This window comes from Leuresthes tenuis, unplaced genomic scaffold (assembly GCF_036924035.1).
Source record: "Leuresthes tenuis unplaced genomic scaffold, fLeuTen1.0.hap1 SCAF_3, whole genome shotgun sequence".
Taxonomy (NCBI): Eukaryota; Metazoa; Chordata; class Actinopteri; order Atheriniformes; family Atherinopsidae; genus Leuresthes; species Leuresthes tenuis.
The window spans coordinates 18,948,362-18,976,075 of NW_027325357.1; the positions used below are offsets into that span (position 1 = coordinate 18,948,362).

Here is a 27,714-nt window from a genome sequence, read left to right on the forward strand (position 1 = left end):
TAGTGGGATTGCTTTGGTTATTACCTGGTTTTCATGACAGGGGCCTTGGCAGTACTCCGTTAGACTCTCCAGAGTTTGGTTGATGAGAGCAACGTTCTTCTCATTGATGTACAATCCCAGCAGACCAAGACCTCCTGTGGTGCTGCCACAGATACAGTCTAAAAACTGCAGGGTCTCACACACAAGGTTGTAATTGTTCTTTTTGTTTTGACAACGAAGGAAATTCTGGGTGGGGAAAAAAGGAAAAAGGTTGTAAAAGCGGGAAGGGATGCAGTGACATACATGCCTGTGCAGGAGTAATCTGACACTATTAACTATGTTTCAAGAACAAAACACTAAAAGAAATGTTTGCATGCTGCTGAACTGGAAATCTTTCTTTTTTTTTTAAACTACAATCCAGTCGAGTAAGTTCAGATACAAAATACAAACTCTTTTGTAAAAAGAAAAAAATATATGAGACAACTCACCATAAAACCTTTATACAGAACACAATTGAAACATTTCTACATTTAGTCTTATGTTTTTGTGTATTCTGCTCCTTAAGGAATAGCCTAAACTAATTACGAGGCATTTTACTTCTACATTTATTTCCACCAGCAGAAAAAACTTTGTCCCTCACTTAATCGTATTCTTAGTTACATTCGTTTATCACTATGAATTACCGCTGAAGTAAATGCATCAAGGAAACTGAGCACTTATTTTCATGTTCCACTGAAATATTCGCAGGTACCACTCAGAGGTTTTCATTACGCTTGTTATGCAATAACATTATCCATTTGCTTTCATTCTGGAGCAGATTGAGACTGAATAGTTTAATAACAGAAATCTGCCCTTTAAAATTGCAGAGGAAAACAAGACTGAATAAAACTAAGGGATATGTAATAATAATAAAAGCATGAGAGTCTGTTCTCTTGACTTTACCTACATTTGAGCTGTTACGGAAATCCACCTCTACTGATCAGAAAACTCAAAGCTCTAGTGAATTGTGATCCCCTCTGAATGATATCCATAAAACTGGCATTTGATGCAGTGGTCTCCTACCTGTAGATCACGGTTGTGATTCTCACAAAGAAGCTGGAGGAAGCGAAGGATGGGCTGCATGATAACAATCACAAAGCTCATCTCTCCATCATCCTGGTTCTTGTCGCCTGTGCTAGGCTGGCCATCTGCTGAGGGATAGTGGTCCTCTGGGTCAGCTTCCCGTCGATAAGAGTTGAAGGCTTTCTTGGTGGCAGAAGAGGCCTCTAATAGTTGCTCTTTCACATCCTCTGTCATAATCACTGCTGAGTCTTTTGCTACATTGACAGGAGCAAAAGACAAAGACACAATCTTTCTACTCCGAATTTTGGAGACAAATGTTTAATCTGTAGCTTACGCACGAACAACCCAACATCCGTTCATGCATTTGATCATAACAGATGACCTCTGACCTTTTTTGCGAACAGGTACATCTTTGTCCTGGCTGTCTTCGTCTCTTTTCCTGTTTCCCAGGTCACTTGTATTTACCGTCACAGTAGCTTTGATCTCAAGCTGGGCCGACTTCATACGGTCATAAAAGACCCGAAAGAATTTTTCTGAGTTCTTGTCGTCAGTCAGACGGCAAAAGAATGAACGCTGGACACATGGAACAACAACGGCAAAACTGTATTAATGAGTGTATTGCCTGGTAAAAGCCTTGACAGAAATGTGAGTTATTGTCATCATGAAGCTGTAACACTGGGATGTAGAAATCTGTGATGCAATCTGATCAAATTTCCACACCATATCAATCAACTAATGCCATCATTACATCTACTGCGAAGCGTGTATATCAGTCAGTCATGTCGAATATCAATATCAGCTTAGCATGCTATGCTAATAAAATTATTTTGCCAGTAGATAAACTACTTGTTTTTTTTTTAATGTTTTACAAAGTCTTGGCACACTAACTCATATCAGGGCTTTCTTCTTATTTCTACTTTCTTCTTGAAAGCAATTTTTTTTTTGCATTTCTTCAGGTGATAGGAACAAACTGGCCATTCAAATAAGTTGGGGATGAGACAACCCCAGCGTTCCCAGTGTAAATAACATCTATGGTTGGCAAAAACCAGCAAATTAAAGACTGATTAATGATTTTACTTCAAGTCTGATTGGTTGTGTATCTGACAAACAGCTAGTTATTTGTCCACAGAAACGCATCTTCCCTAGAGGCAAGAATTTGCAGAGACAAAGGAAAAATTGGATTAATTTTGTGAGGAGTGAAATTAAAATGAGGCACTGCAGATGTTGGAGGAGCTACAGTACAACCAGCAAAAAGAATCAGATTTTTACTTGTTGGATTGACGGGCCAAGTTAACCACCTCTTATGGCAGGTACAGCAGGACTGTATGTGCACAGTGAGTGACACATTGTGAATTCATTTTGTTAAGTTCCAACACTGTGGAATGAAGTTTTGAGAGTCGCATAACTACTCGGAGAACTTAAATTACAGGAGCAGGAGGACGCCGCAGAGCCAGATTTATATATAGATGAGGATCACTGCCAACATCCTCCACATTTTTCATCAAGTAGTTTTATAAACTTTTACCAAAGATAGCTGGGATTAATGGATGTGCTGCTGCCACAGTTCAGAATAGCTGGATTGACTCACTCCTTTTCCTGCTTCATCTCTGCTCATCCTGCCAATAACTCACCCACACAGTTTAAGTTAAGAACACTGGTAAAGCCATAGCGGGAAGGAGACAAACATACTTAATATCTGCAGTGTAAATTATTGTTTTTAAAATCAAGTAATTTGCTTGGGTTAGAATGATCTCCACTCGGTCTCCCCTGTTAGTGTGGTTCACTGGAGCTTGTCTGAGATCTGAAAATCAGCATCCTCAGCAGACATGCTGGGGGGCCCCAACAAGTCAGAGCAGAGATTAGTGCTTGTTTTGTTAGGATTTTTAGATATATTTTCACATATAATTGGCATCTGAACTATTCATGTCTGGTTCAGTGTTGGATACAATTTTCTGTGTTGTGACAAACTCAGATTTGTTCGTGTTTTACTTGGACATTAAAGATGATATACTCTGGACTACTGGGAAGTTGTAATGGAATTTCATTTTAGTATCTTTATTTATTTTTGAGATAAAACAAGAGACAACAGAGTTATCAGTAATCAAAAAATACCACCAGTCCTTATGAGATATACAGTGTACAAAGGGTTTGAAAAAGCAAATCCTCTCAGTGATATGAGAACATCAGTCTTGTAAAGACCTTCATAAAAACATTATATAACCTCAGTTAAGCACAATCTGGATTCACAGAGATATGAGGGTTTAAACACTGCAGTCATGGGTGCAAAATGGGGTCATGCAGAATTAGAGCATTTTCAAGTCTGCCAGGCGTAATGTATACACCATGTCCCAGCCCACAGGGCTGTTGTTTTGATTATGTAAGAGCTGTTACTGGTACAGCCTATGGAAAGGCTTTCACCAGCCAAAGCAGCCATGTCACAATAACAGGGTGAAAATTTCGACATGAGAGGGCGAAACCTGGCCTACTTATATAGATAGAGGAATGGAGATGGAGGTAAGAGACACCAACGAAGGAATACGGGTGGAAGGAGGATAGCAGAAAACTAATGACTGAGAAAGAAAGAAACAGAAGGAGAGCAAGAAACAGGGAGGGAGAGAATGGTGTACGTTAGTATCTAGGCCAGTCCTCAAAGTTTGTTATATAACCATCTGTCTTTCCAGGTTAGATGTAAAACTGGGCTACTAGAGAAAACAAATAAATGATAGTCACAAGGATATTCAGTAAAAGGAACAAAACAAGCCTTGTTTGTCCTCCTCCGCGGCCTTCGTCCGCATAGTTTCGTGCTAACAAGTTCACAAGCATTCAAATTTAATGGTAAAACCACTTTTTTGTCTTTTAATTCAAAATAACAATAACAAAAAGAAAAAGAAAAAGAAAAACAACACAAGAGAGTTTGAGTACGTGTCAATTTGCACAACACGAAACAGAGCAAACAGTTGTGCAGTCAAGGTGCTTCCAGAGAAACAATGACATAACTGTGCGCTTATTCCCCAAAACAGATTCCAGAGCCTTGTGCCCTCCCCCCCAGCCTCAACCACTGAGCAGCAGACCTCCTGCACGTACACACTCTGCCAAAACCCAGGGACAAGGAGATAGCAGCAAGAGGAGTCGGGAACTGCCAAGCGAGGCCATCAATTCAATAAACAACTTGATGATAAAGTAGAGAGTGCAGTGATGGGATTAGCTGCACCACTGGCAACCCACTCTCAGCTCACAACTCATAGCATGCCTGAGTAGGGAAGGGTAAGGTGGGGGGGGGGACAGTAATGGACATACCTGTCTGTCTTTGCTCATATAACTCTATCCTCCATCAGCTAAAGCATGGGGCTGGTGGGAGGGAGGGAGGGGAAGGGGGTGGGCGCAGTACAGGAGCTGTGAGGAGGCAGGGTACAAAGGGTGAGACATGGGGCACAGGGCCAGCATAACATGCATTGATCAGACCAGAGAAAACACAGAAGCGCACTCTCTCACTCTTTACCATTACATAACTGGCACAGACACACAACCACTTGTACAGTAGAGGCACACACAGGCTGGACAGCGCATACGCTTATACGCCCACTGACTTTTACACTCACAAAACTAGGTCAGCTGTCTCTGCCAATTCTGAGAGGACACACCCACAGATCACACAAGCTCTGCAGCAAAGTATTTTCTGTGACACTTTGTGAACGTCATCTCAATTTGGTTAACCTGTGTCAGGACCAGCACCGTGTCAGCAGGGGCATTTCATCTTTATTAAAGACATTATTCTTCACTGCAGAAGAGGCAAGCTAGTTCGATTCACAGTGGCTGGAGGTGAATCTATCAGGCAGAGAATTTATTATTTTGCTGAGTGGTGAACCTGCAGCATTATGTCGATAGAGCAATTGCTTTTCAAAACCCGTTTCAAAGAACTGAACTTTAGTGGACTGAGTGCGTCACCGAAACTTAAACAGTTTCTGTGCATAAAGACAGGACACCACAGTAAAAGAAAAACACCACGCAGCATTTTATGATTTCCTCAGAAATGTTTGTGACAGTGAATCAAAACTGAAAACCTAAACTTTCATGTCTAACCATGATGCTGCCTCTGTACTGTTTCGATGTTTTCGGTGCTCATTTACAAAATCTGTGCCGCTGTATCAAGACACCATCTGCGTTTTGGTTGCGCTTGAAAAGCAAGGACAAGAGTGGAGAGATGGTGTTAAGGATGAAGTAACACTTGGTGATCAAGGCAAAGAGAGAATGGAGTGATAGCAACAGAGGAGGATGGAGGAGAGGGACAAGTATCTCAGGCCCCCCTGTGGTGTTGAGTAAACACAGAGCCTGTCTGTATCTATGGAGACTAACCCTGAGTGGAATGAGACAGAGATGGGCGAGGTGGAGGCGGACAACGCTGAAAAACAAGGTCATAGCGCTTTCCCTTCTCTCCTTCCGTTCCACCACTTGGCATCAACAAAGGGATGTTATGTAACAGCTATTTATACTTGCGCTCCCTTTTCCTCTCACCCTCCCTCTCACGTCAGGCAGCACCACATGCAAACCAAATGGAGCTGTTGCTTAGCTCTCCTCTCCCCAAAGACCTTTTCCACTTTTTCAGCTTTTCCTTTTTTCCAAAAGTCAGCCACGTCTGTCATGATTCTTTTCAACCTTAATGTAAGTCAATATAGCATTTTTTTTCCTTTTCAAATTCACAAAACCACCTGCAAACCAAACGCTTTGGAAGAAAACAGAGCAGCACGACATGTGGTTAGACAGCAGATGGCTGACAAGTAAAATGTCACCAGTTGCCATGTCACAACACAATTTACAGCTGTGTGAGCTCTGTCATCGCTGTCGTAGAAAAGCAGACTTGAGAAGGAGATAAAAAGAAGAAGAGTGAAGAGGAGCCAGCAACAAACACTAAAATGCATGCACTGCTTAATACAATCCAGATTTTTAAAAAAGTTGAGATGGCATTTAAAGTGTAAACGAAGAGAAGATTTCAAAACACTGCAGCCTTGTATTTATTTGAAACAATGTAAAGATAATATATCAAATGCTGAAACAGGGATATTTTCACTACTTTTTGGAATACATGTGCTCATTTTGAATTTTAAGGCAGCGACACATTAAAAAAAAGAGCTGTGACGGGGGCATGTTGGACCACCTCTTCCTCTAACAGCACTCTGGAAGCTTTTGGAAGCTGAGGAGTTAAACTGCTGTGGTTCTGAGAATTGAATATATTCTCATCCTAGTTTAATATCAGATGTCATCTGCTCAACAGATGAACGAGACATCAATGGACTCTCCTTTGTCATTTTTTCCATGTGATAATGCCTCATCAATTTTAAGTGGGTGACAGCTCTGGACAGCAGGCAGGACTCTTTAGCGCCTGGATTCTTTTACTGTGGAGCAATGCTGTAGTAACACAGGCAGAATGTGGTTTGTCACCATCTGTCTGAAATTAGCAAGACCTTCCCTGAAAAAGATGTTGCCTAGATGGCCATATTTGTTTAACCAAAATCTGCATGTCGTTCACAGATGTACAAGTTGCCCACACCACAGGGGTTAACGCATCTCCATACCATAATGCTTTTGAACTGTGAGCAAACCGAATAGCTCATGTTCTCTTTAGTCCAGAGGACACTGCATCCATGACTTCCAAAAATAATTTAGAATTTTATTCTGTCACAGGACAGGTTTTAAGTTCACATGGGTCCATCTTAAACAAGCTTGGGCTGAAAGAAACTGGCAGCGTCTCTAGATTTTCTTTATAATATGGTGTTTGTTTGCATGGTAGACTTCCAACCAAGCATCTATGTTTGTTAGGCAGTGCTATAATTTCCTTTCTATGATCATACCTGTTCTTAATGCAGTGCTGCCTGTGTGCATGAAGATCACATACATTTAATACAGGTTATCAGCACTGTTTGTTGTGTACAGAGATTTCCTCAGATTTCTTCATACGTTTTCAATGATATCCCATATCGTTGATGATGAAATTATCAAATTCTTTGCCAAATAAATTATGTAAGTCTTCAGTTGCTGAGCAACTTGTCAGCACAGTTCTTAGTAGAGTAGTGAACCCTTCCCCAATCTTTACCTAAGTAAGGCTCAGCCTCTCAGGGATACTCATGTCATGTCACTGACCTATTGCCAATTAACCTAATTAGCTGCGAGATGCTCCAGTTGCTGTTTTTTTTTAAGTAATACATAACTTTTCCAGTTTTTTTGCCCCCCCTATCCAAACTTCCTTTGAATTGTTAATGGCACCAAATACAGAAATTAGCATATCTTCTACATTTCAGTGTATATGATTTACATAACTGCACTTTTCTTTGACAGTGTTAGAACTTTATTGTATTAAGCAGGCGTTAATAGGATTACATGTGGAGTAGCCATGAATTAGCATTACATGATAGAGAGAGAGTGTGTAAGAAACTAAAGCATGGAGCTGAGATAATTTGTGGTTTATTTTTGCTCACTATTTAGGCCAAGAGTAAATAGTTAACTGTGTTATGTGAGAGCAAGATATCGGACACCCAACAGGTGTTCGGCTCAGCGTATCAAACAAAGACCATGAAGAAAACCAACTTGGTTGGCTGACAGTGGTGAACCCTCGCTTTTACTAAAGGATCCGCTTCCACTCAAACTGATGTTTTCTAGAAAACTTCCCAGTAAACCATAGAAAACATTTATTCAAACTGTGTGGTACGTTTCTAGCTCTGCAGGAAAACTCATCCTGCTGAGAAATGTCCTTTTCCAGAAAAAACACAAATATGCAAAGTTGAGAGGAGCTTCAGTTTCTCCTCAATCCCCTATGTGTTTCCTCGTCCCTGCACCCTCTCTCCCCACTGCCCCAGTTCCGGAGGCCCAGCATGACCCAGTTTGGGCAGGCAAGAGAACGCGAGGGAGCGAGTCTGGAATGTTTTGAAGGCTGAGACATTCCTCATTGTTCATTCACACAAGCCTTATGTAACACAGACCGATCACGTGACGTAGCTCTGCAGCAGTCGTGGGAAGCCAAAGCATTATCTCTGCCTCAGTGGCTTCCTCGCCCTAATCTGATTATGCAAGCCCCTTGCTTACACAACAGCTAGCAGACGGACACACAAAATGAAAAGACAGAGAGATCGACTGACTAGACCGCATACAAAGAGACACAACAAAGACCTGCAGGGGCAGATGGAGTTTAGAGCGGCTAAGGTTGAACCAAACAGGGGAACACTTTAAGTTAACCTCACAGGCTTTTCTGTACCAAGTGAAAAAAATAAGAATAAACTTATCTTCAAACCAGTGACATCATTAGCAGTTGGCCTGATCATTCAACCATATGACTTAGTGTGTGATATGAGGGGGAGAAGAGTCACCTTACTGATGTATATGTGCAGCCACATTGGCACACTGACCCACAAACTACCTATTTTCTTTCAATGAAAATTCTTCTTTTACTATGGGATGATTATAGTAGACGGACAAAGCAATGTTGTATGTCAGAGATTTGTGAGTAACTCACCTGGATGGTGGTGTTTCCACCCTCCAGCAGTGCAATAGCCAAGAGGATGCTTTCTTGGAATACTCTGTCACTTGTGGTGTTCATGATGAGGTCAATAACCAGTTCAGAAGCTCCTTCTTTATCCAGGTGACACTGAACCTCTGCCAGGGTCATCTCCCCCCGACTCAGGCCACCTGGACCCCCTAATGCTGCATGACCCGAGACAAGGCAACAGGACCAATCAGAGCAGGGTGTTTAAGATATACAAGATGTGAAGTTAAAGCTGGAAGATCTATTCTGTATATTTTTCAATATTTCCATCATTTACACTCATCTAAACTAAATGTTTGGCAGTAAAATAATAAGATGCATATAATTAGGATGAGAATCAGTGGAATAAATTAAACATTTAATAATTGTTGTCCCCGCCAACTTGGCAGTATTATTTTCATACACAACAACCTAATCTAATCTTTTTTGGTCCAAGTCTGCACTAATATTTGAAGATACAGAGACCTTATATAACATTTTAAACAGGCACCTAAAATTAGAATTAAATGAGGGAGAAAATGTATACTTCAAAATATATGTCTGTTATTCATTCTAGATGACTTAACAAAATAGGTCATACACTAATCCTGTACTGTGCAACTGTACAGTTGTGTAAGTCATTCCGCCTGACTTTGCCTGCACATTGCCCCACTGTGGCCCCAGCTTCAGGCTACATATGGAATTCTCTTCATGGCTCCTGTTTTCTGCAACAGGTGCAAAGGCTGTTTTCACAGGAAGTATCAGCCTATCTCCTAGCAACAGTAAGAAGTTTATCACAAAGGGGAGGGGTCTCTGTCCTGTGGTTTGGACGTGTGCCAACGTGTTGGTGTGCATCGCAGAGATTGTGAGAAGGGATCCACAGTGACTGTCTGTGTTTTTAAGTTCAATCATACAAATAAAATGAAGACATTATCAAGTCACACCCGTGTTTCAGCTTTGCTGGCACGTGATTTTGACCATTAGGGCAATATGGCAGCTGTATGCGAATAACAGACTCATGGCTCATGCTGTTTTTGCTCATAAAATCTGCCCTCCCAAATTTACAATTTAAATTGTACATAGAATGAGAAACACTGAAGAGAGATGCCTTTACTTGAGTATTTTGACTGTGGACAGTAACAAAAAAGCCATGTTATCATGTAGTGATAAGAATATTGTGCTCTGAGTGCTCAAAGGGCAGCTCATCGCACAACTCTGGCACTGATAGTCAGCTCATGGCCAGACAAACACAGATGCATCCTTGTCTTACATTTTTGGCAAACCAAAAGCAAAAGGTTCAGCGAGACTATGCTGACCAATATTATGATTATTCCTGGCAGCAAAATATCCATCCAGTTTGATGGAGGCCTGAGCTCAATGCGTCATATTGGAATTAACTCAGTTAGAGATGCTGGAATCAGTGTTCTTATGACCTTGTGTCCAAACTAAACAATACATTCTGCTGTAAAATAATTAAAACATGTTGTGTTCAGTGTAAGAAAGGAGCAACGACAGCAGACACAGTGTCCCACCTGAATGGTTTTTGCCTGGTCCTACTGGACTGAGGGAGCCATTGCCAAATGACGTAAGGCTGTCCCTCCGCCCACCACTCCGATGGAAGTTGCCATAGTAACGGTTCACCAGAATTTGTCTCAGCGCCTCGCCCTACAATGGGAAAAAAAAGGGTAAGGATGTAATGATGTGATGTCACTGGCAGAGAGAGGAGGTTGTGTAACATCGGTGATGTATTGTTCACATTAATTTATCATAGAGACCTTTAAAACAACCCTTTCTGTGGAAATGATGGCGTGTCTAACATCACGACCACACCCCTTTAATTGATTGTTCTGGAGCAGCAACATATCATGTGTTCATTGTAAATATTTAAAATGGACCTAAAATTCTGCAAAGGAAAAACTTTGAGGCATAGCGTAAAGTTTATACATTCTGCTACCCACGCAGCTGCTGTTTATTATAGGAACAGCGACACTGTGTTGTGACAATGTGAGGTCCCGGTTTTCACTTAGGCAGTCCTGGGGGCAGCCCTCCCACACTGTGACTCATCCAGTGCTGAGCAGTAAGCGGCACGACTTTGCCGTTGTCACGGCAACCGCAGCCCAAAGCTACCTGAGAGACCTCACATGGGATAAAGTGAGGGAAATGAAAGAGAGGGTTGATTGTATGTTTGTGTGTGACTATGTGCAAATCATTGTCAGCTGTGGGTGGTCCTGGACAGACGGCAGGGAAATTATGTAAGCTCTGCTGTCGTACTTTTGCTCCAGCGGTCAGGATTAGTTTTTGTAGGTGGTGCAAACTACGCTGTTGTCACCTTTTATTGGTAGGAGGTTAATCAACTGTATGCATTTTTGCATAATAGCAAAGCACAATCAGTTGGAGTCAGAAGATTATTCTCTGCTCTTACTGGAGAGTGATTTCTTCTGAAGTTGTCAGGCTTGAGCCAAAATGTTAATGTCATTCTTTGAGGACGCAACGTAAACTGTGAACGCAAACTTGGCCTGAATCCGTGATGAGCACAAACTACCATGTGAATGCTTATGCTCCATACCTGATGACTAGGTAACGATACAAACTTTCTTCATAAAGTTTAAAATAATTAACCAAATAGGCCATAAGGAAATAACGGGAGTAGTAGATGCAACAGATGCAGAGAATTAGTGGCTGGGGACATCAATTCAAAACCTTGACAGTTAATGAATAAACCTGTTTAGAAAAAAATGTCTTTCGTTGCCAATGATATTATAGAAAAATGAAATCCACAGAGTATCTGAAGTTACTGCTCCTTAAAGTTATCACACTTGCAAAAACATCATGAGAGATAAAAGAGACTAAAAACTAAAAGAAAAATGTGATGTTTCTTTTTTCCTTTTTTTTTTTTAGTAAAACAGAGGCTGTGACATGAGTGTTACTTAAAGCACAGAGGGGAAGAAATTAAACCCAAAAAAAGCAAGAATGTATCTCTCTAATGTTGGAGTTAGTTAAGCTTTCATGCTGTTTCAGGTACCTACCCTTTTCTGGTCTGCCAACAGTTTCTCGGGCTGGTTGTGATCCAGCTGCTGGGTGCAGTGAGCAGCGTGAGCACAGTGATACAAATACAGAGTTAGTATTCATGCAGCATTGAGAGAGCAATTGTCAGGTTAATTACCACATCATGTTCCAATTTAGCTGTTTCAAGTTGCCATGCAAAGGTCTGCTCAGAGAAGAGTTGCCATGCTTCTACTGCTGGGTCAGAGATTTGGGAAGTTTTATGGCTGTGGGGAATTTTGAGCTGAGACAGGGGATGGATACAGCATTGTCTGTAGAAATCACTGCTTACTCAGTGAGATTTTTCTCATAATCTGAATTCTGTAATTTCTTATAAACAGTCAAAACTAGATGTATGAAGACAGTTTCTGCTTTGATTTGAGTCTGGACATCAATAAGTACAAGACATAACACACAGGGCAGAGAGTTTAGGTGTTTGAAAGTGATCGTGCATCCTCTTGAAGTCAGAGACAATCATCATTATAAATATTTTTGTTAAAAATTCTTTTCAGCCAGTGACTGCCTGAAAAATTCAGCACATACACATCAGGTGCTTTTCATGTTCCATAATGATGAATTTTCACTCCTGTACTTTTCAGTCACTTTTCAGCCTGGTCCTCATTAAGTGGAAAAATGCTCATCAGGACTGAGTTCAGGCGACTTACAGTGAAGAAAATGTCACTTCCTCAACCTGACAAGCTCCCTGGCCACATGTTTAAGTTTGTTGTTGCTGCTGAAAGATGAAAAGTTGTTTAATGACTTTTGACGCACTTGGTAAGATCAGACTCTACAAAATATTTCCATCTTACTGAGCATTAATTCTGTTGCTTATGCTTGCTGTTAACTCATTAATAAATGCCAGTTCTAAACGTCCACTGACAGCCATATCCACTCAAGCCAGAAGTTTCTTTTAAACTGAATTGTGGCCTTTCTTCTATTGAGGCATACAAGGGGTATTTTGATGTGAATCCCCTGAGGGCTTGTCAATAAGTTTTCTCCAAACTGCTGACCAGGAAACATGAATGTCTAAATCCTGGAAGGCATTTTTAACTCGCTGCTCATTCATGAAAAGTATTTTCTTCCCCATGCACATGATTGTTAGTTATCCTCCTGACTTGTGCTCCTTGCGTACCAGGCTTCATCTTCCTGTTGCGCATTCTTCTTTTTACTTTCATATATATACTTTGTTTTCTTAAAGAATGAACCAAACTCTTGATGTTGGCAAATCGATACCTCTCTCACAGATTTAGGCTTCTTTTAGTAAGTCTCATTATCGTCTCTTTCACTTACAAAGTCACCTCCTTCCTCCTTGCTCTAACAGCCAACTCCACCACAGTCTGAGGAAGAACTTGTGCCATCTTGTTGCGTGCAAACTAAAAGCCGAAACCATACACAACAAGTCCAATTACTTTTGTACCCTGCAATTTAGGCATTGTGTTCAAATGTTTACCCTCAGAGTTCGTTTAGTATTGACATAAACCAAATTAAACCTGAGATTAAGTGAATTCAGTGAAGCACATCTGACGAATAAGTGTGTGTACTTTTTTCTTTTTCAGTTTTAAAGTTAAATCTCACATCTTGGGATGTAAGCTCGCTGACTGTCCTGCTGAAAGTTACAACACAGATAGAACTGTTTGAAACCACTGTTAGTATGGTAGATAGGAAATTATAGGCAGCAGCTTGTTAGATTATCTTAGCATAAAGGTTAGAAACAGCCGGAACTGATTATGACAATTTTGTCTAACTGTTAAATTAAAAAAATAAATAGAATTTCTACATCTTACTAAAAAAGAAATCAAAGTTTATCAAGTCAGTCTCAAACAAAGGTCAGATGCCCATACGGGCTATAAAAGATTTTTCCTTTCTTGTAAATGCTCACGTTGCTTATACTGACTATAGTATACTGACTCTTAATGAACCGATACCTTCTGCTGACATTTCCGGTTTAAAGATTAAAACACCTGTAATATCTTACTGATAGACAGTTCCTTATGCTAGAAACAGACCAACTTTTTAAAAATGTCATCAATACCTGTTACATTTTACAAGCAGGACCAATAATCACAAAGAGCAATAACTGATTTATTGTTATTATGTGCATCCACTTAATTTAAATATGTGAACATAGCCACAGATTATTTTTGGGTTCAACACAATGACCTTGTGGAGATTTCACTGGTTGCCTGGCAACTTCACAATGACAGTAACGCCCTGGGAAGACAGAAAAGCTAATCTGCCAGTTTACTAAAATGTCAAATTCTTCTTTTACTACATGACAACCAGCACTCAGACTGAGCAAAAACCGAAAATCACACTGCAAGTGTCAGTTAAAGTCAGTAATGAGTAATCACAAGGTGAGAAGTTCTCAGTTTGAGCCACATTCTGAGCAACATGAAACCCAACGCACATTCATCAACTTTCACTCGCATCTAATAAAAAAAATGTGTTGCTTTCAAATTTTTACTTCCCTCACTGTTCAGCAGAATGATCGGATCTCGGATTAAATATGACTGTATCTGTCTGTACAGTGTGTTTGCTCTGGGAAAATGAAACTTATACAAGGTGCTGCGCCACACACTCTGTTATGTAAAAGAACATGTTAGGAGGGCCAGGAGGGGGGAGAGGCGAGGCAAAAGGGTGATAGGGTTAGTTACATAATCACTCCAAAAGAAACCAGGCCACTAAACCAGTGACACAGAGCTGCTTACAGTTACCATCTGTCACCAAAAACACACAGGGCAAGAACTTGTGAGGGACAGAGAAAAGAAACAAGAGAATATTAGAAACACAATAAAGAGATTTACATCTGACAATCGAGATAGCCTCACTGTAAGATTGAGTTAATGGCATTGTGTACAGTAGGGCGTCGTTTTAAAATGGCCTACAGCATTTTATGTCAACATTAGTGACCTATTACCTTGATAACTTCCTTACGACCAGAACAGTACGATTCCAACAGAAAAGAAGTTACACAGAAGCACAACTGGTCACATAAAGATCTTCCAGGTGATCAGTACCGAGAACACTGGGTTATGTTCTGGTTTTAGCCTATTTTTGATAAGGTAACTCTGGCCTAGCGATGGCTGACAGATTTAGACAGACTTTGGGTGTGTAGCCTCGGCTAGTTTGAACTGAGATCAGTTCAAACTGTCCACATCTGGTTATGTAGCTCAAAGTGCAATATTCATGTTTTTTTTTTCATTACATTATCACACCTTTTTGGGCCTCGTTTGGGTGCATCAGGATTGATCGTGTTTCTATACTCAACTCTATTCTACACACGCTCTTCCCATTAATATGTCACTGATTTGTGTATAATCAAAGGCTTGGCAAATATGCAAACACAATATGCAAACTGGCGCTTGCAAACTTTCAGGTGGATTAGCAAAGCACAACAGACTCTGAAACTAATTCTAATCGAAGGCAAACCAAGGCCACACATTGCAACAGTTAAATCCAGTATTAGCCCACTCCCATTCCTAAAGTGCCTTTTGCATAATAACACACCAAACACTGAGTCAAGTAAGACTGACAGTAGCCATGCTGAAATATTTCTTGAAATGTTGGTGGTTTACAAAGTCCAGTTACTCAACTTATAGCTCCAAAACATACAGTAGTGCCGCTATAGAGTTTATAATAAACAGGACTGTTTTCTGTGCTTAATCAGTTTTAAATGAGATCTTTTTTTTCCAACTTTCATTTGCTAGTTACTGTCTTTTAAAAGCAAGTAACACTTACGAGAGAGATAGATGTATTTTGCTTGTCTGTGTGTGGGTGGGTGTGCGTATGCAGAATGAGACAGTGAGAAAGAGAAAGTGAGACAGAGTCTGAAAGAAAAAGGGAAAACACAGAACATGCTCACATAAATTCTTCAGAAAATCGCTAAATGCAAATGATGGAATTTTAGAGCATGGCATCTAAAAAAAACTAAATGCATCACAGCTCTTATGCTCAGTTTCTTAGAAAATAACAACAGTCAAGTCTTGACAACTAGCTTTTTTTCCGACGCATATTATCATCAAAGTTTTCTTTGTGACTAAACTTAATCCCTCTAAAATAAGCCGTCTACATCCAGTAAAACACCTGTCAGTCCAGACTCGAGCCAGGGCAACAAATGTTAGTGTCAACACTTAAAAGTCACCTGTAGTAATCCCAACAATTGATTTGACCCAGCTGCTAACGGCATTGTGGGGCAGAGTTCAGCAGCAGGTTGAGGGCTATGCGCTCAGTATTGACACTCTGGAGGATCAGCATCTTTCACAAGTTTGTGGACACTGGCTTCTGCCTTATTTTGACCACATCAGACCACAAAGCAATATGTTGATCAGAGTAGATATGTGTAGCTAATCACTCCTGGTCTGACCACAGACCACACAGGGTAACCCCTCAGAGCTGCCACATCCGCTCCCACATCACAGTATTCACCAAACTGGAATCTCCCTGGGGCAGACCCCTGCTTAGTCTCACACCTTTCAGTTCAAAATGAGAGAAAATAAATATGTACGCACGTATTCACACACACACGTACACACAAAGAGTTTTTTCTCGTGAAAGTGCGTAAATAAACACGTCTCTGTGTCTATACAGCCTGAGACTGAGTCATGTTCAAACCAGCGGTGAATGACACGAAAACTGGGGTTTACCACTTGAGTGCTTGTTATGTGCAGACAGAAAAGCAGACAAAATTAAAAGACTTGTGCTCCCTCGTTTTCATTACAGCTGACCTACTTCTAAACCAGACATGTAAAAACGAGTTTTTGTCTTGACCAGAGGGTACAGCCCTGCTGGGATGGTGGGAGAAAAAATGAAAAAAAAAAGCCGAATTTTTTAAATGCTCAAGTGAAAATAAGGGGTATTTTCTTAAAGTCAGCTCATCGTAAAGCATGTTACATGGGGGGGGAAAGGGATGAAAGATGTTTTACTTTAAATATGGAGGGCTTGCATAACTCTCTTGAGAAGACCACACAGCCATGAGGCCAGGTGAAAAGGGTGGCATGAGAGGAAGAAGTGTATCCTGAACCCCTCTGGCTCTTACATAACTAAGATAGTCAAAGAGCAGCAAATTTAGCTGATATTCATCCCCTTGACATTTAGCAACAGGGTGAGATGCACTCTGTGGGGAGGTCAAAAATACATCTCAAACTACAGTATGTACATTCTCATTAGTCAATTTCAAAAGATCCATTTCATGAGACCACTATAAAGCATGCATCTTGTTATGGAGGCACAGATATTCTCCTCTTAAATCATGTAGCATGTTAGGATACTTTTCTCGCAGATCAACAAGGGAGACTAGATCTAACAGTGCATTCTCACTGAAACATTCACAGCCAACTTCAGCTAAGTTTACACCGAGAGGGTGTGTGTTTGCATCCACACTGGAAAGGCTGTGAGTGGAAGTATTTTGAGTAGTTTGGGAAATGTGCCACATTGGTTTAACATGGACAAAAAGAAGAAAGCAGGTGAAAAGAAATGTGGAAATAGGCACATGAAAGTGCAGGCTTCGACTCAACTGCCACTCTTACACCACAGCTGCTTCTCGTGTGCAGACAGACAGAAGCGACACTTGACAAGAATCATGCTAACATGTCGCCAACCCCCCACCCCACCCCCTCGTTCAAAACCTGCGTTTATACACACAGGTGTACACACACATGCATGCATGTGCACATATAACGAGTGGGTAAACAGCTCCTTCACACTTTTATTGGCAATTACTGTTGAAGGTCGCGCATCAGTGGCGGGGCTGAGTTCCAGGAAAAAAAGCCCGGTTCTTATGTAACCCCAGCCCAGGGTTGGCAAGGACCCAAGAATCGTGCAGCTCGCAGGCAAGAAAAACTAGGACACAGCCTCAATGACTGCCACAGCTCCTCGCATCCGTTAATGCACACAGAAAAAGTGTACACACAGTCACAGTGCCCCCTATTGGTGTGCAAAGGAGGCACAGGGGAAACACCTAATGAAAAGTTGAGCTTATAATAAAACGCTTGTAGGAGCAGACAAGAAGACGAAGTGATTCGCTTTTATGGTTTCACTATATTTACCCTAATTTCTGAAAAAAACACACATAGAAGGTCTACGGTGGTGCACAGAAGTGAAGTGCCAATCTATATACGACTGAGCTCTTGCATCCCTCTAAGGTGTTAAAGTCTGAACTAAGGTGTTACCGTGTAAAAATAAGTGTTTCTTGTATTTAATAAGAAATCTGAGTCATGTGGTCATTATATTCTACACCCCTTTATCCTCCCACATGCACTATTTTTAATTATCTGCTGTATGCTGCGTCGGGCCATAAATATGCTTGCTTTTAATTACGCATATGGACTTGTATGGCGGATGCCTTTAATGTCCTGCGTCATTTGGGAAAACACCAGACATTAATGGTAAGCTTACACAAGATGCACTAAACAATTGACCAGAGGGGGCAGCATGGGGCCAAATACGGTCAGATGTCCAAAGTCGTTTATTTAGCAGCTTTACTTATGCCATCAAAACACTGGCGCTTTCACCTCGTCTTTCGTGATCATAACATAAAATAAAAACTAACTTCCTTTACTGCCATCCTGTTTTTAGGTCTCTGGTGTGCCCCCTTAGTAGAGTTCTCTGGACACATGTGAACAATTATGTCCACAACGCAGCCAGCTGCCTTGGAGAGGGTGTGGTTAAAAAGCAAGTATATTTCTAGCCTTACTGTGTTCATTTTATATGTTCCATTCTTTTACAATATACTTTTTGTAATATTTTCAAACTGTCTTCTTATGCATTTTATCTGAATTAGCCTACAGCCACTTGACCTCATTCTGTGTTTTCCAAGTCAGTTTAAAAGTGAAGCACATTTAAACACAACCACTGACCAAGGTGCTGCATATTGGCCAAAAATGGAAAAACATAAACATGGAAAAAAAGTCAAATTATAAGCAACTTGGAATGTTAAAGACAGCCTCAGATAAAGGTTTCGAAATCACAAAATCCAGCTGCTGGGGTCTCAAATATAACAAACAGGTGACTAAAACCCTGATCTTCCAGGGCCACTAATCGAGAAAAAGGTTTCCCTGATATTAGCATTTAGCAACACACTATAATAATATGTTCCCTCCGCTCAGATTGTGTTGGCAGTGTGCGAATGCAGTCAACAAAAGGGAACATATTATTGTGCACCTTAATCTTTTCAAAGAAGCGTAAGAGTTTCTACTTTTGTTTTTGTTTTGCTCCAATCAATCTGACCTGTTTCTCGTGTATTTATGTGTATCGCAGCGTTCATAAAGTGCAGGCTCCGCTTGTGCTGTGTTGGCTGCGGTTGACTTTGCCTTTTATCCCCCTCTCCAGCACCAACGTGTACACACGCAAACAACTACAGAGTGTTTGTTTTCCTTCTCTGTGACACATGCAAAGCCAAAAAGATAAATAAATAAGTTACACCCAAGTCAATCTAAAGCACGATGGATTAATCAAGGGAAAATAAGCTAAAAGAATTGAACTTCCAAAACTTTAAAACAATTTAAAGTGGAAAAAAGCCAGAATGCACAGAAAAGACAAGCAAATAATAATAAAAGTGAGAGAAGATTTGTTTGTAGTTGAGATTTGAACAAGTGAGGAATTAAACCTGATCTGGAGTTTCTGAGGTGTTTTCATGCTTTTCATCTGATGATTAAAATTCAGTAACAAAATGTTTCAAAATGACTTTTTGTTGACATCGTAGGGAGTGTAGCTCAAAGTTGGGCATGTAAATGTTCACAGTGAGGACAGTGAGGAGACACAAATGCAGCTCCGGCACTTGGCCCAGCTAGCAAGTGAGTCACCTTGGAACTCTACTGAGCAGCATGCAATCAGCCATAGCACACATATGCCAGCCTCCCTCATTTTCACCGCTGTCAGTTTATCGACACACACAGTTCTATTGCAGACAATGTAGCAGGTGTTTAAGACAGAATTAGTTTGCCCTTGTTTGCTACTAGCTGTGCCCAGAGCCCCCGCTAACTACACCACAGCTACAACAGCTTCTACAATGCAGCTACAGAGCAACTAAAGGTGTTACACAGACAAAACAAAAAGGAGCTTAGAGAAAAAAAGAGCATGAATAAAAGAAAAAAAAGAGACAACCTTAGGCATATCCATCTCATCAAAGGCCCTGAGCTGAAAGAAAACAGAAGTTTTAAGGGATTAGATAACTACACAGGAAAGAGGAAGTTAAAGCTGAGGTCAATGGTACAACGTGACATGTTAGTGAGGACTGCTGAAATACTCCAGCAACAGAGAAGAATAGTATTTGTGAACAGATTTTACCAACGTGAGCAGCATTTGTGCAGTATTATGGTGAGGTGACAGTGACTGGAAAAAGTTCTGGAAAGTAACAAACCCCATGTACCGACTACTTGGGAATATGTGATGCAGTTTGAGTCTAATGATGCAAAATCATGCACAATGAACTACACAGCTATAAGAAAATGAAGTGTAATGACAATCAGTTTGTTCTCATGCTTTATCTGTTCTTGTGTGAGGACTTGCATGATAACTGTCACTTTCGTTTCAGTTTAAATACTGATGAAACATTGAGCATAGGGAAATACACTTCAAGATATTGAATAAAATGCTATTTAATGATTGCATTAAAGTGCGAGGCTAAACAAAGTTTCTTTTACATACTGTATAAACCCTGAAAAGTTTACACTGTCTCCCAACACAAATCCAAAATATGCTTGAAAAAAACCATGACAAACTATCAGTGCATTATATTGTAAGACTACATTTATTCAATGTATGCAAAGGAAAGCAAACGTATGCACAGTTATATGCTTTACTGGGTGGTTACTCATCTTTACAATGGATATACACTAAAATTGTCCTTGGCACCACATCCTACCTTCTCGCCATAACCTCTGTCCTTAGTCATCATCTCCCGAAGCGTTTGCAGAACTTTGATGCACAGTCGCTCCTCGTTTTCCTCCAGCAGCTGCTTGGTATGTTTGATCAGCCTACACATACACATTGGTCCTTAAGTCTCCTTTCCAAATCATTAGTTAAATTGAAGATTGCATATGTACATTTATGTTGCTTACTTGCAAATGAAACCCCCGCTCTCACACTTCTTGCGTGAGTCAGTGTTTTCAGGAAAGAGCAGCTCAGGCCGATGCAGCACATCCACCAGAACTGACAACTCGGCCTGGACCAGGGGACGCAGACGGTCCTCCAGAGCTGACACAATGTCCTTCGTTACAGACAGGGGAACATCCTTAATGTTCGTAGAATTGAACCGGCATGAGTAGGTGCAAACACACAAAGTATACCTGCAGCCTCTCGATGATGTTCCTGTAGTCCCGCGATGCGGTCACCACAGATTCTTTCCGAGCAGCATTGCGAACAGTGAGTCTCCAGCTCATGGCTGTCTTCTGCACAATGCTATTGGATTTCACAAACAGGTTGTTCACCTGATTGTCCAGGTCCACGGGGATGGCTATTGCTCTGCTTTTGGCTTAGGGGCACACCACAAAAAGCATGTTAAGCTTAATTTTTACCAAAAAAAAAACTATGAAGAGGTTAACATGAGTGCTGAGAAAGGTGTTGAACTCACCAACATCAGAGAGCACTTTGATACAGCTCTCAACAGAGCCCTTTTGGACTGGGATCAACCAATGGCAGTGATAGACCCTGAACACTCCCTGCAGCAGCTGCACAAAGACTGGTTGCCTGGTCTGACAGGAAGATACAAAAGAAAACAAATAGGCTTCATATAAAATTTATATTAGCATTTTTCTTCTTGTTTTGGTCTTGAAAGAAAGAAAAAGTTTCCCAATGACACAAAAGAAACCCCATCTGTCCTCACCATAGTGTTTAGATAACACACACCCCTCTTCAAACAGTGCTATAGTCATGTGAAAAAAAAGTACATCTCTCAATTCAAAGATTTCACATCAGTGGGAAAGAATAAACTAAATGATCTGGTCTTTACCTGGTCCTAAAATTAGGTTATTAAACTTCAATTGAAAACACATGACATTTTATGCTGTGTCATTGTCTATTTAGCAAAAAAAGTAAGCCAAAATGCAGAACCACTGTGTGAAATAAATGATCCACAGTGAACCACCTTTAGCAGAAGTTACTTGAAGTTGTATTTTTCTGTATGATGTTATCAAACCCTCACATCCTTGTGGAGAAATTTTGGCCCACTCTTCTTTACGATGTTGCTTCAGTTTATTTAGGTTTTCGGCCATGAGTTTACAAGCAGCTCTCTAAAGGTCCAGTCCAGACCTTTCTTTATTTCTTTTTCAGCCATGCCATTGTAGATTTACTGCTGTGTTTGGGATCACCGTCTCAATTTCAGCCGAGCTCTAGCTGTCTGACAGACGTTCTTAGAATACATTCATCACCCCTACCTTGCCATGCTTGACAGTTGGTATGAGGGGTTTGTGCTGATATACTGCATTTGGTTTTTGCTAAAAGTGAAGCTGTGTGTTATGTCCAAACATCTCCACTTTGGTTCCAGACATTGTTCCAGAAGCCTTGCGGTTTGTTCAGAAACAACTTTGCAAACTTATGCCATTCTGTTCTTTTTAAAGAGAAGAGGTTTTCTTCTGGCAACCGTTCTGAAGGAGCCATACTCGTTCAGTCTTTTTCTAATTGTACTGTCATGAACTTAACATTTAAAAATACTCTCTGGCCTGTAGTAAGTAAAGCTGAGATGCAGCTTTTGGATTTTTTTTCTTCCAACATCTCCGAGCATTACTCAGTCTGACATAAGAGTGAACGGGAACGGTTGCTTCTCTAAGATCATTGCTGAAGTATTTGCTTCTTGACATCCAGCATGGTTAGATGCACAGTTGAACTGAGTTGTGGTAATTTATCTGGACCACCATCCTTCTCTCACAGAATACGCACAGAAACAAAATCAAGCTATTACCTGAAGTTTGTTTGATGCCATGATGCTGTGGACTGGGAGAGAAAGTGTTCTAAACATTCTGTTACTTCAAACTTTTTCTTTGGGACCTCATTGTACATGTAAGTACAGCCAAATTCACCAATCACATGTTGTCTTGATTGGCTTTGCGGTTATAAAAATAAGGATTTTATAAGAGCAGAGGGTAAGCCTGCAAATGCTTTAAGTGACCACAAATTGACACGTAGTCTAAATTAACCCCTTTTCAATGACAATTCTAGATGTGTTTAGCAGTCTGACGTATCTTTCAGTAAGTAACTGAAAGATACGTGGATAAAAGCAGCATTGTTGGGAATTTAGCTGTAATAACATACATTCATGGTTCACTCTTATCATTTACAATAAAGTGTTAAAAGATGGAGCTTTGGAGCATGTACAGTGTAAGTATGCCCATAAGAATATAATTGAGCACATACATGCAGGAGTGATTCTTATAAATTCACATAATTTCTTGTGCCATGTGAAAAATGATTCCCCCCAAACAGCGTTTCTGCAGATTGGCTTAGTTTTTGTTCAATCGAGACAGTGTAATTAAGACACAAAGTTATCAAAACACAATGTGATGTCATGTGCTGTTGTTTCTCTGAGGCTGTCTGATTTTAAGACCAGATGAGGACCAGGTGATTTATATGATGTCCTGAAACGTAAAAACCTTAAAATTGGAAGAGGCTGTGCTTTCTTTTTCATGACTGTAAACATGAGCTGGAGCAATAGAGCCTGTGGTGAGACCAGCATGCTGACTCAGTGGTGGCTTGTTACTTTGCTGGACACCCATCATTCCCAGAGCAGACAGTTGCCCAAACCCTACCCAGTGAAAATCTGGCATTTTGCACATACTTAACAGAAGACTCACACACAGTACATACAGCTTGTAATAAGGTAAAGCGCGTTCCTTAACATCCCCAAAAAATTGTATAACACCAAAGTCTGTTTCCCTGCTGAAGAAAAACTGCAACAACTACCTGAAGTATTTTCCTCAGCAGAGGAGCCTGCAGCAAAGAACACAAGCAGTGATGAAATAAAACTTGCATGGGAAATAATAAAACGATTAAAAATACACGGACATCCAAATACACCACCATGCATTTGACATTTACCAGTCAATCCTGGACGGTGTGTTAAATCTAAAATGGAGCACTTCATATTGAGAAACAACACAATAAAACCGTTCTTCTCTCCTAAGAATGCATCCTGGTAAACCAAAGGGATTTTTAATGTAGGAACAAGCAACAAACAGTACAACAAATTCTTAGTAAAGTACTGAGGGAAAAGTATTCGCATGAATAAAGTATGTTTCCAAGATCTGTTCAAAGTTTGCTTTTAAGGGAATACCTCATCGGGACAACAGGACTTTAACAATTTCAGTCTAAGCGGTCTCATTCTACAACAATCTATAAGCTCTACAGGGTCATGGCAGATGGAAGCTCATGAACAGCAATAAAAAGCAACTATTCCTTTTAATTAATCAAAAATTATGTGAATCACACTCCGAGCAAGCAATGATTTTACCACTTAGAGAAATCCTTAACATGCGAAGCACTCTTTGCACCCAATCTAATTCTCGGCAAGAGCCCAAGAATTGGGGGCTTTTTTTTTAGGAAAGTCACAAGGCAGCCTTTGTACTTTATATTCCATCTGTACTGATATTCCTCTCCATGAGCACAAAAAGCATGACGCATAATGAAATCAAAAGGCTGAAGAGCCCATGTAACATTATCAGAAGCAGGTACTGCAAAACAGAAAATGTGTGGTTATTACATTATTCTTATTGTATTATTAAATTTCATAGCCCAAAAAGGGCTATAAAATATATCACCTCTCCTTCCTAGAAAGGTACGAACAACACCATTCTCATCGCCCACTAAAACCTTAAAATGCACTTTGGTAAATATAAACATAAAATTTCATGAAAAACTGTGTTTGAAGGGTTTTCAATTTATTTGATGTATTTTGTAACACAGTCATGCTGAAATCCAGAAAAAATGCACACATTTGTCCCCCACAAATGCGTAATTTTAGGTAACATGGAGAAGTGGCTCTTTTTTAATGCTCTGAACAGTAAAGGTGAAAGCGAGTTTAGTTTTTTTCTTGCTACATGTTTATACACCCTACGTCACTGGGTTTGCTTACCTGCAAGTTGCACTTTCAGGGTGGGGATATTGTGTTCTGAGCAAGATATATGCATTCAGTGCAGGTGACACGACAATAAGCAAAGCATATTGCAATAAAATGTCCCTTGTCACAATTCTCTCTTTCAAAGTTTTGAATTTTTGTATTTTCATGGCTTAAAACAAGCTTGATATTCTCATGCATTTCACTCATTCATAGCCATTTCACAAATTTTTGAACAGTTGCATAAGCAAGTGCAGCATGGTTACCTGCAGGCTTGTGCTCTGGTCAGAGAAAGGAGAGCTGAAGAAGGTGGTTACTATGCTCATGACTGTCTCAGTCACATAGCGCTCCAGAATGACGTCTGCATGCTTGCGGTCACTTATATTGTTACACACCTGGACGCAATGGGAATAAAAAAAGGGCTCTTATTTTGTAGTTTTCAATAGTTTTCAATGCGTAAAGCAAATATGGTGCTCCTTACTCTGCAGATGTCAACTAGGAAGTTATCAAAGAGTTTCCACATGTGGTTGGAGGTGTAGATTTCCTTCATCTCAACCTCAGTGTCCACATAGCAGTGGTTGAGAAAGTTGATATAGGCGATCTTCACCTGAAGGATTGCAATTAAGATTAATGTGAAAGCTATAACTATATATAACTATTGTATTTCCAGATCCATCATGAATGTCACATGGTAAGGATTTTATGAAAAACACAGTAAGAATTAAACTTTCATTCCAACTCTTCAGTGCATCTCGTCCAGAGGCTCATCTCACCTCAGGGATGCAGTCTTCATGAGTCACCACTCTCACTATGTCATCCAGTGGTAACAGGGAGTTGCACTTTATCTCTGTGTAGACATTCTTGCCCTCAGTGCAGACAGCCAAAAGCTCCACCAAGTGTATGTGATACATAAGTGGACTGTTCTCATCCATGCGATCCCGCTCCGATCGCATCATCTGGACCAGAGTTTGGAAGGAGGCACGATCGTTGTAGAAAACCAGAACATCTTCTCCAGCATTCACCAGCTGTAGAGAGAAACATTAACTCAGAGGGAGACTATGGCATAACTGGGAAGCATTTGGGAGGGGAAAAGCATAGAAACAAGTCACAACCTCTGCCATGACGATGTCTTGACACTTTTTGATGAACTTGTTCTCTGCTTTGACAATAGTCTGCAAGAACTTGAGGTACTGCACGTTGCGGCCGTGGGTTTCAATGCAGTGGACAAAGTGCTGAACCACCCGCTCATTGATCTCACTGCACAGCTGGAAGTTGTTTGTGAAGATATGCTGCATGGTGATGGCCTCTAAGATCTGAGCAAAAGACAAATCAGACAGGAGAAGCAGAGCACTTGGTTGCTGTTTGCAGCCATATGAAGTGGTGCATGGTCATGGAGGACAGCTCACCCCTGGATTTAGGAAAAGATTGATGTGCTTGTGGAGCAAAGTTTGATTCTGCTGGTTCCCTGCACAGAAGTTCTGCAGAAACTGATGGGCTAGCTTCATGATATCTTGCATGCGCAAGTCTTCTCCCTGGAAGGGAAAGAAACCTTGTTGAGGGTTTGTCTAAAAGTCTTGAACCACCCTCCTTTCCTTATAGAGTTTGTGGTAAATTTGAAAGTGGTGCAGCAATTTACTGAAACATGTGCAAACATAAATGGAAAAAAAGTATATAAAGCAAAAACCGTTTGGATAATTCAACCAAGCTTGTTTCCCTCCTTTAAGAGTGGCTTATTGACAGCCACCGTCACATGGAGATCCCTTCCAAGGCTTTGGCAAACAGTAATATTGATCAATATTGAAGGGCCAGCTTCATCTAGGAGGTCCTGTGTCAGGTCTTTGCTTGTTCAGTTTCCTCAATTTTTAGCACATCATGCTGATATATGCCAGTTTTTTCAGATAAAAACTCTTCAGCACTTATTGGTGCAAAACTACTATTTTATGTGTGTCAAACTGTGTGATCTTTGGTATCTTTTTTTAAATTTTTTATAAATGCACCTAAAGATTTGGGAATAAATTATGTGTTTTGTGACAAGCTAGTAATAATCAAAGGATATCATTTAAAATATTCTTTGGTTAAGTTCCCTGTTAGGTGTAGACACAACATTGGTTCATCCCTTGATGCGGGACAATTATCCATAGGTCATTGTTAAATGGCTAAATTAAAAAAAAATAAATAAATAAAATAAAACCAAAAAAAAAACCATTCCTCTGAAAATGGTCAGATACAAGGAACAGACAAAAGAACAGAAAAACACCTACAAAGAGCCTGGAGAACTATTGATCAAGGCCACGTTAAAAGATTACAAGAAAGTCTGGCTGATTGGAAGCAAACTATAAAGACTTTGGCACAGTTCCGTACACACATGGAAAAACAAAAACATTATTGAGATCCTCTTGTACCTTTTCATAGGGGATCTGTAGCAGCTCAAGAACCACAGCATGAGCCCCCATGTTCCTCAGCAGCCTCTGCTGCTGTTTCCTGCTTTTCCTACCTGACAGACCTTCTTGGACACACAACCTGCTGAGACGCAGCAGGATCTAAGTGGGGCACATGACAAAAGACAAAAATTGTTTAGATGTTGACAACACCTGCAAAAAGAAGCAACCAAACCTTTATACTGGCAATAACATTATTACCTCCTTTACAACCCTGTAGTTGTAACTGCTTGTGCTTTCTGCTTTCTTTGGTTTGTCTATGGCTCCTGAGTCCCCCTGCAGATGACAACATAACAAAGTATTAAAAACAGAAGTCCTCGGTTATCAAGATGTAGTGGGAACTATCCGGTGAGTTTGGCACGATGTGTAACATATTGCACCTTTTTCCGTTCTGGCTCAGCTGAAAGGGCCTCTCCTGCATCCATGCCCTCGTCTGGCCCCAGTCTCTTGTACACCCAGAGCTCGGACTTCTCTACAATAGAGCGCAGCTGATCCAGGTCTGACTTTATTTGCTTGTAATTTTCCACATCTTGGCTCGTGACTAGCAACTGGACCTGTTAGCACACAAAGTCGTTGCAGTGTGAGGTCAATGGCAGAAAAAACTGAGGGACAAAATCACTAAGCAGATTAAAAAATATTAC

At 40.5% G+C, this 27,714-nt stretch overlaps 1 protein-coding gene across 5 annotated transcripts in view; it reads right to left on the minus strand.

Annotated features, from left to right (window-relative positions):
* Positions 1-27,714, minus strand: part of LOC140303537 (inositol 1,4,5-trisphosphate-gated calcium channel ITPR1) — a 73,049-nt gene that overhangs the window by 18,239 nt on the left and 27,096 nt on the right. For 2 of the 5 annotated variants that reach the window (XM_072382323.1, XM_072382321.1), the window contains exons 27-45: positions 27,454-27,627; positions 27,275-27,349; positions 27,038-27,175; positions 26,042-26,167; positions 25,748-25,948; positions 25,409-25,660; positions 25,117-25,242; positions 24,902-25,030; positions 21,162-21,282; positions 20,878-21,062; positions 20,650-20,798; positions 20,454-20,565; positions 19,694-19,726; positions 11,578-11,625; positions 10,084-10,216; positions 8,543-8,730; positions 1,431-1,614; positions 1,042-1,295; positions 25-225 (exon numbers count right to left, since the gene is read on the minus strand). In XM_072382323.1, the coding sequence (XP_072238424.1) occupies positions 25-225; positions 1,042-1,295; positions 1,431-1,614; positions 8,543-8,730; positions 10,084-10,216; positions 11,578-11,625; positions 19,694-19,726; positions 20,454-20,565; positions 20,650-20,798; positions 20,878-21,062; positions 21,162-21,282; positions 24,902-25,030; positions 25,117-25,242; positions 25,409-25,660; positions 25,748-25,948; positions 26,042-26,167; positions 27,038-27,175; positions 27,275-27,349; positions 27,454-27,627 (2,829 nt within the window). Of the gene's footprint in view, positions 1-24; positions 226-1,041; positions 1,296-1,430; positions 1,615-8,542; positions 8,731-10,083; positions 10,217-11,577; positions 11,626-19,693; positions 19,727-20,453; positions 20,566-20,649; positions 20,799-20,877; positions 21,063-21,161; positions 21,283-23,485; positions 23,513-24,901; positions 25,031-25,116; positions 25,243-25,408; positions 25,661-25,747; positions 25,949-26,041; positions 26,168-27,037; positions 27,176-27,274; positions 27,350-27,453; positions 27,628-27,714 lie in introns of all 5 variants that reach the window. The other 3 variants (XM_072382324.1, XM_072382322.1, XM_072382320.1) reach the window with 2 other exon arrangements.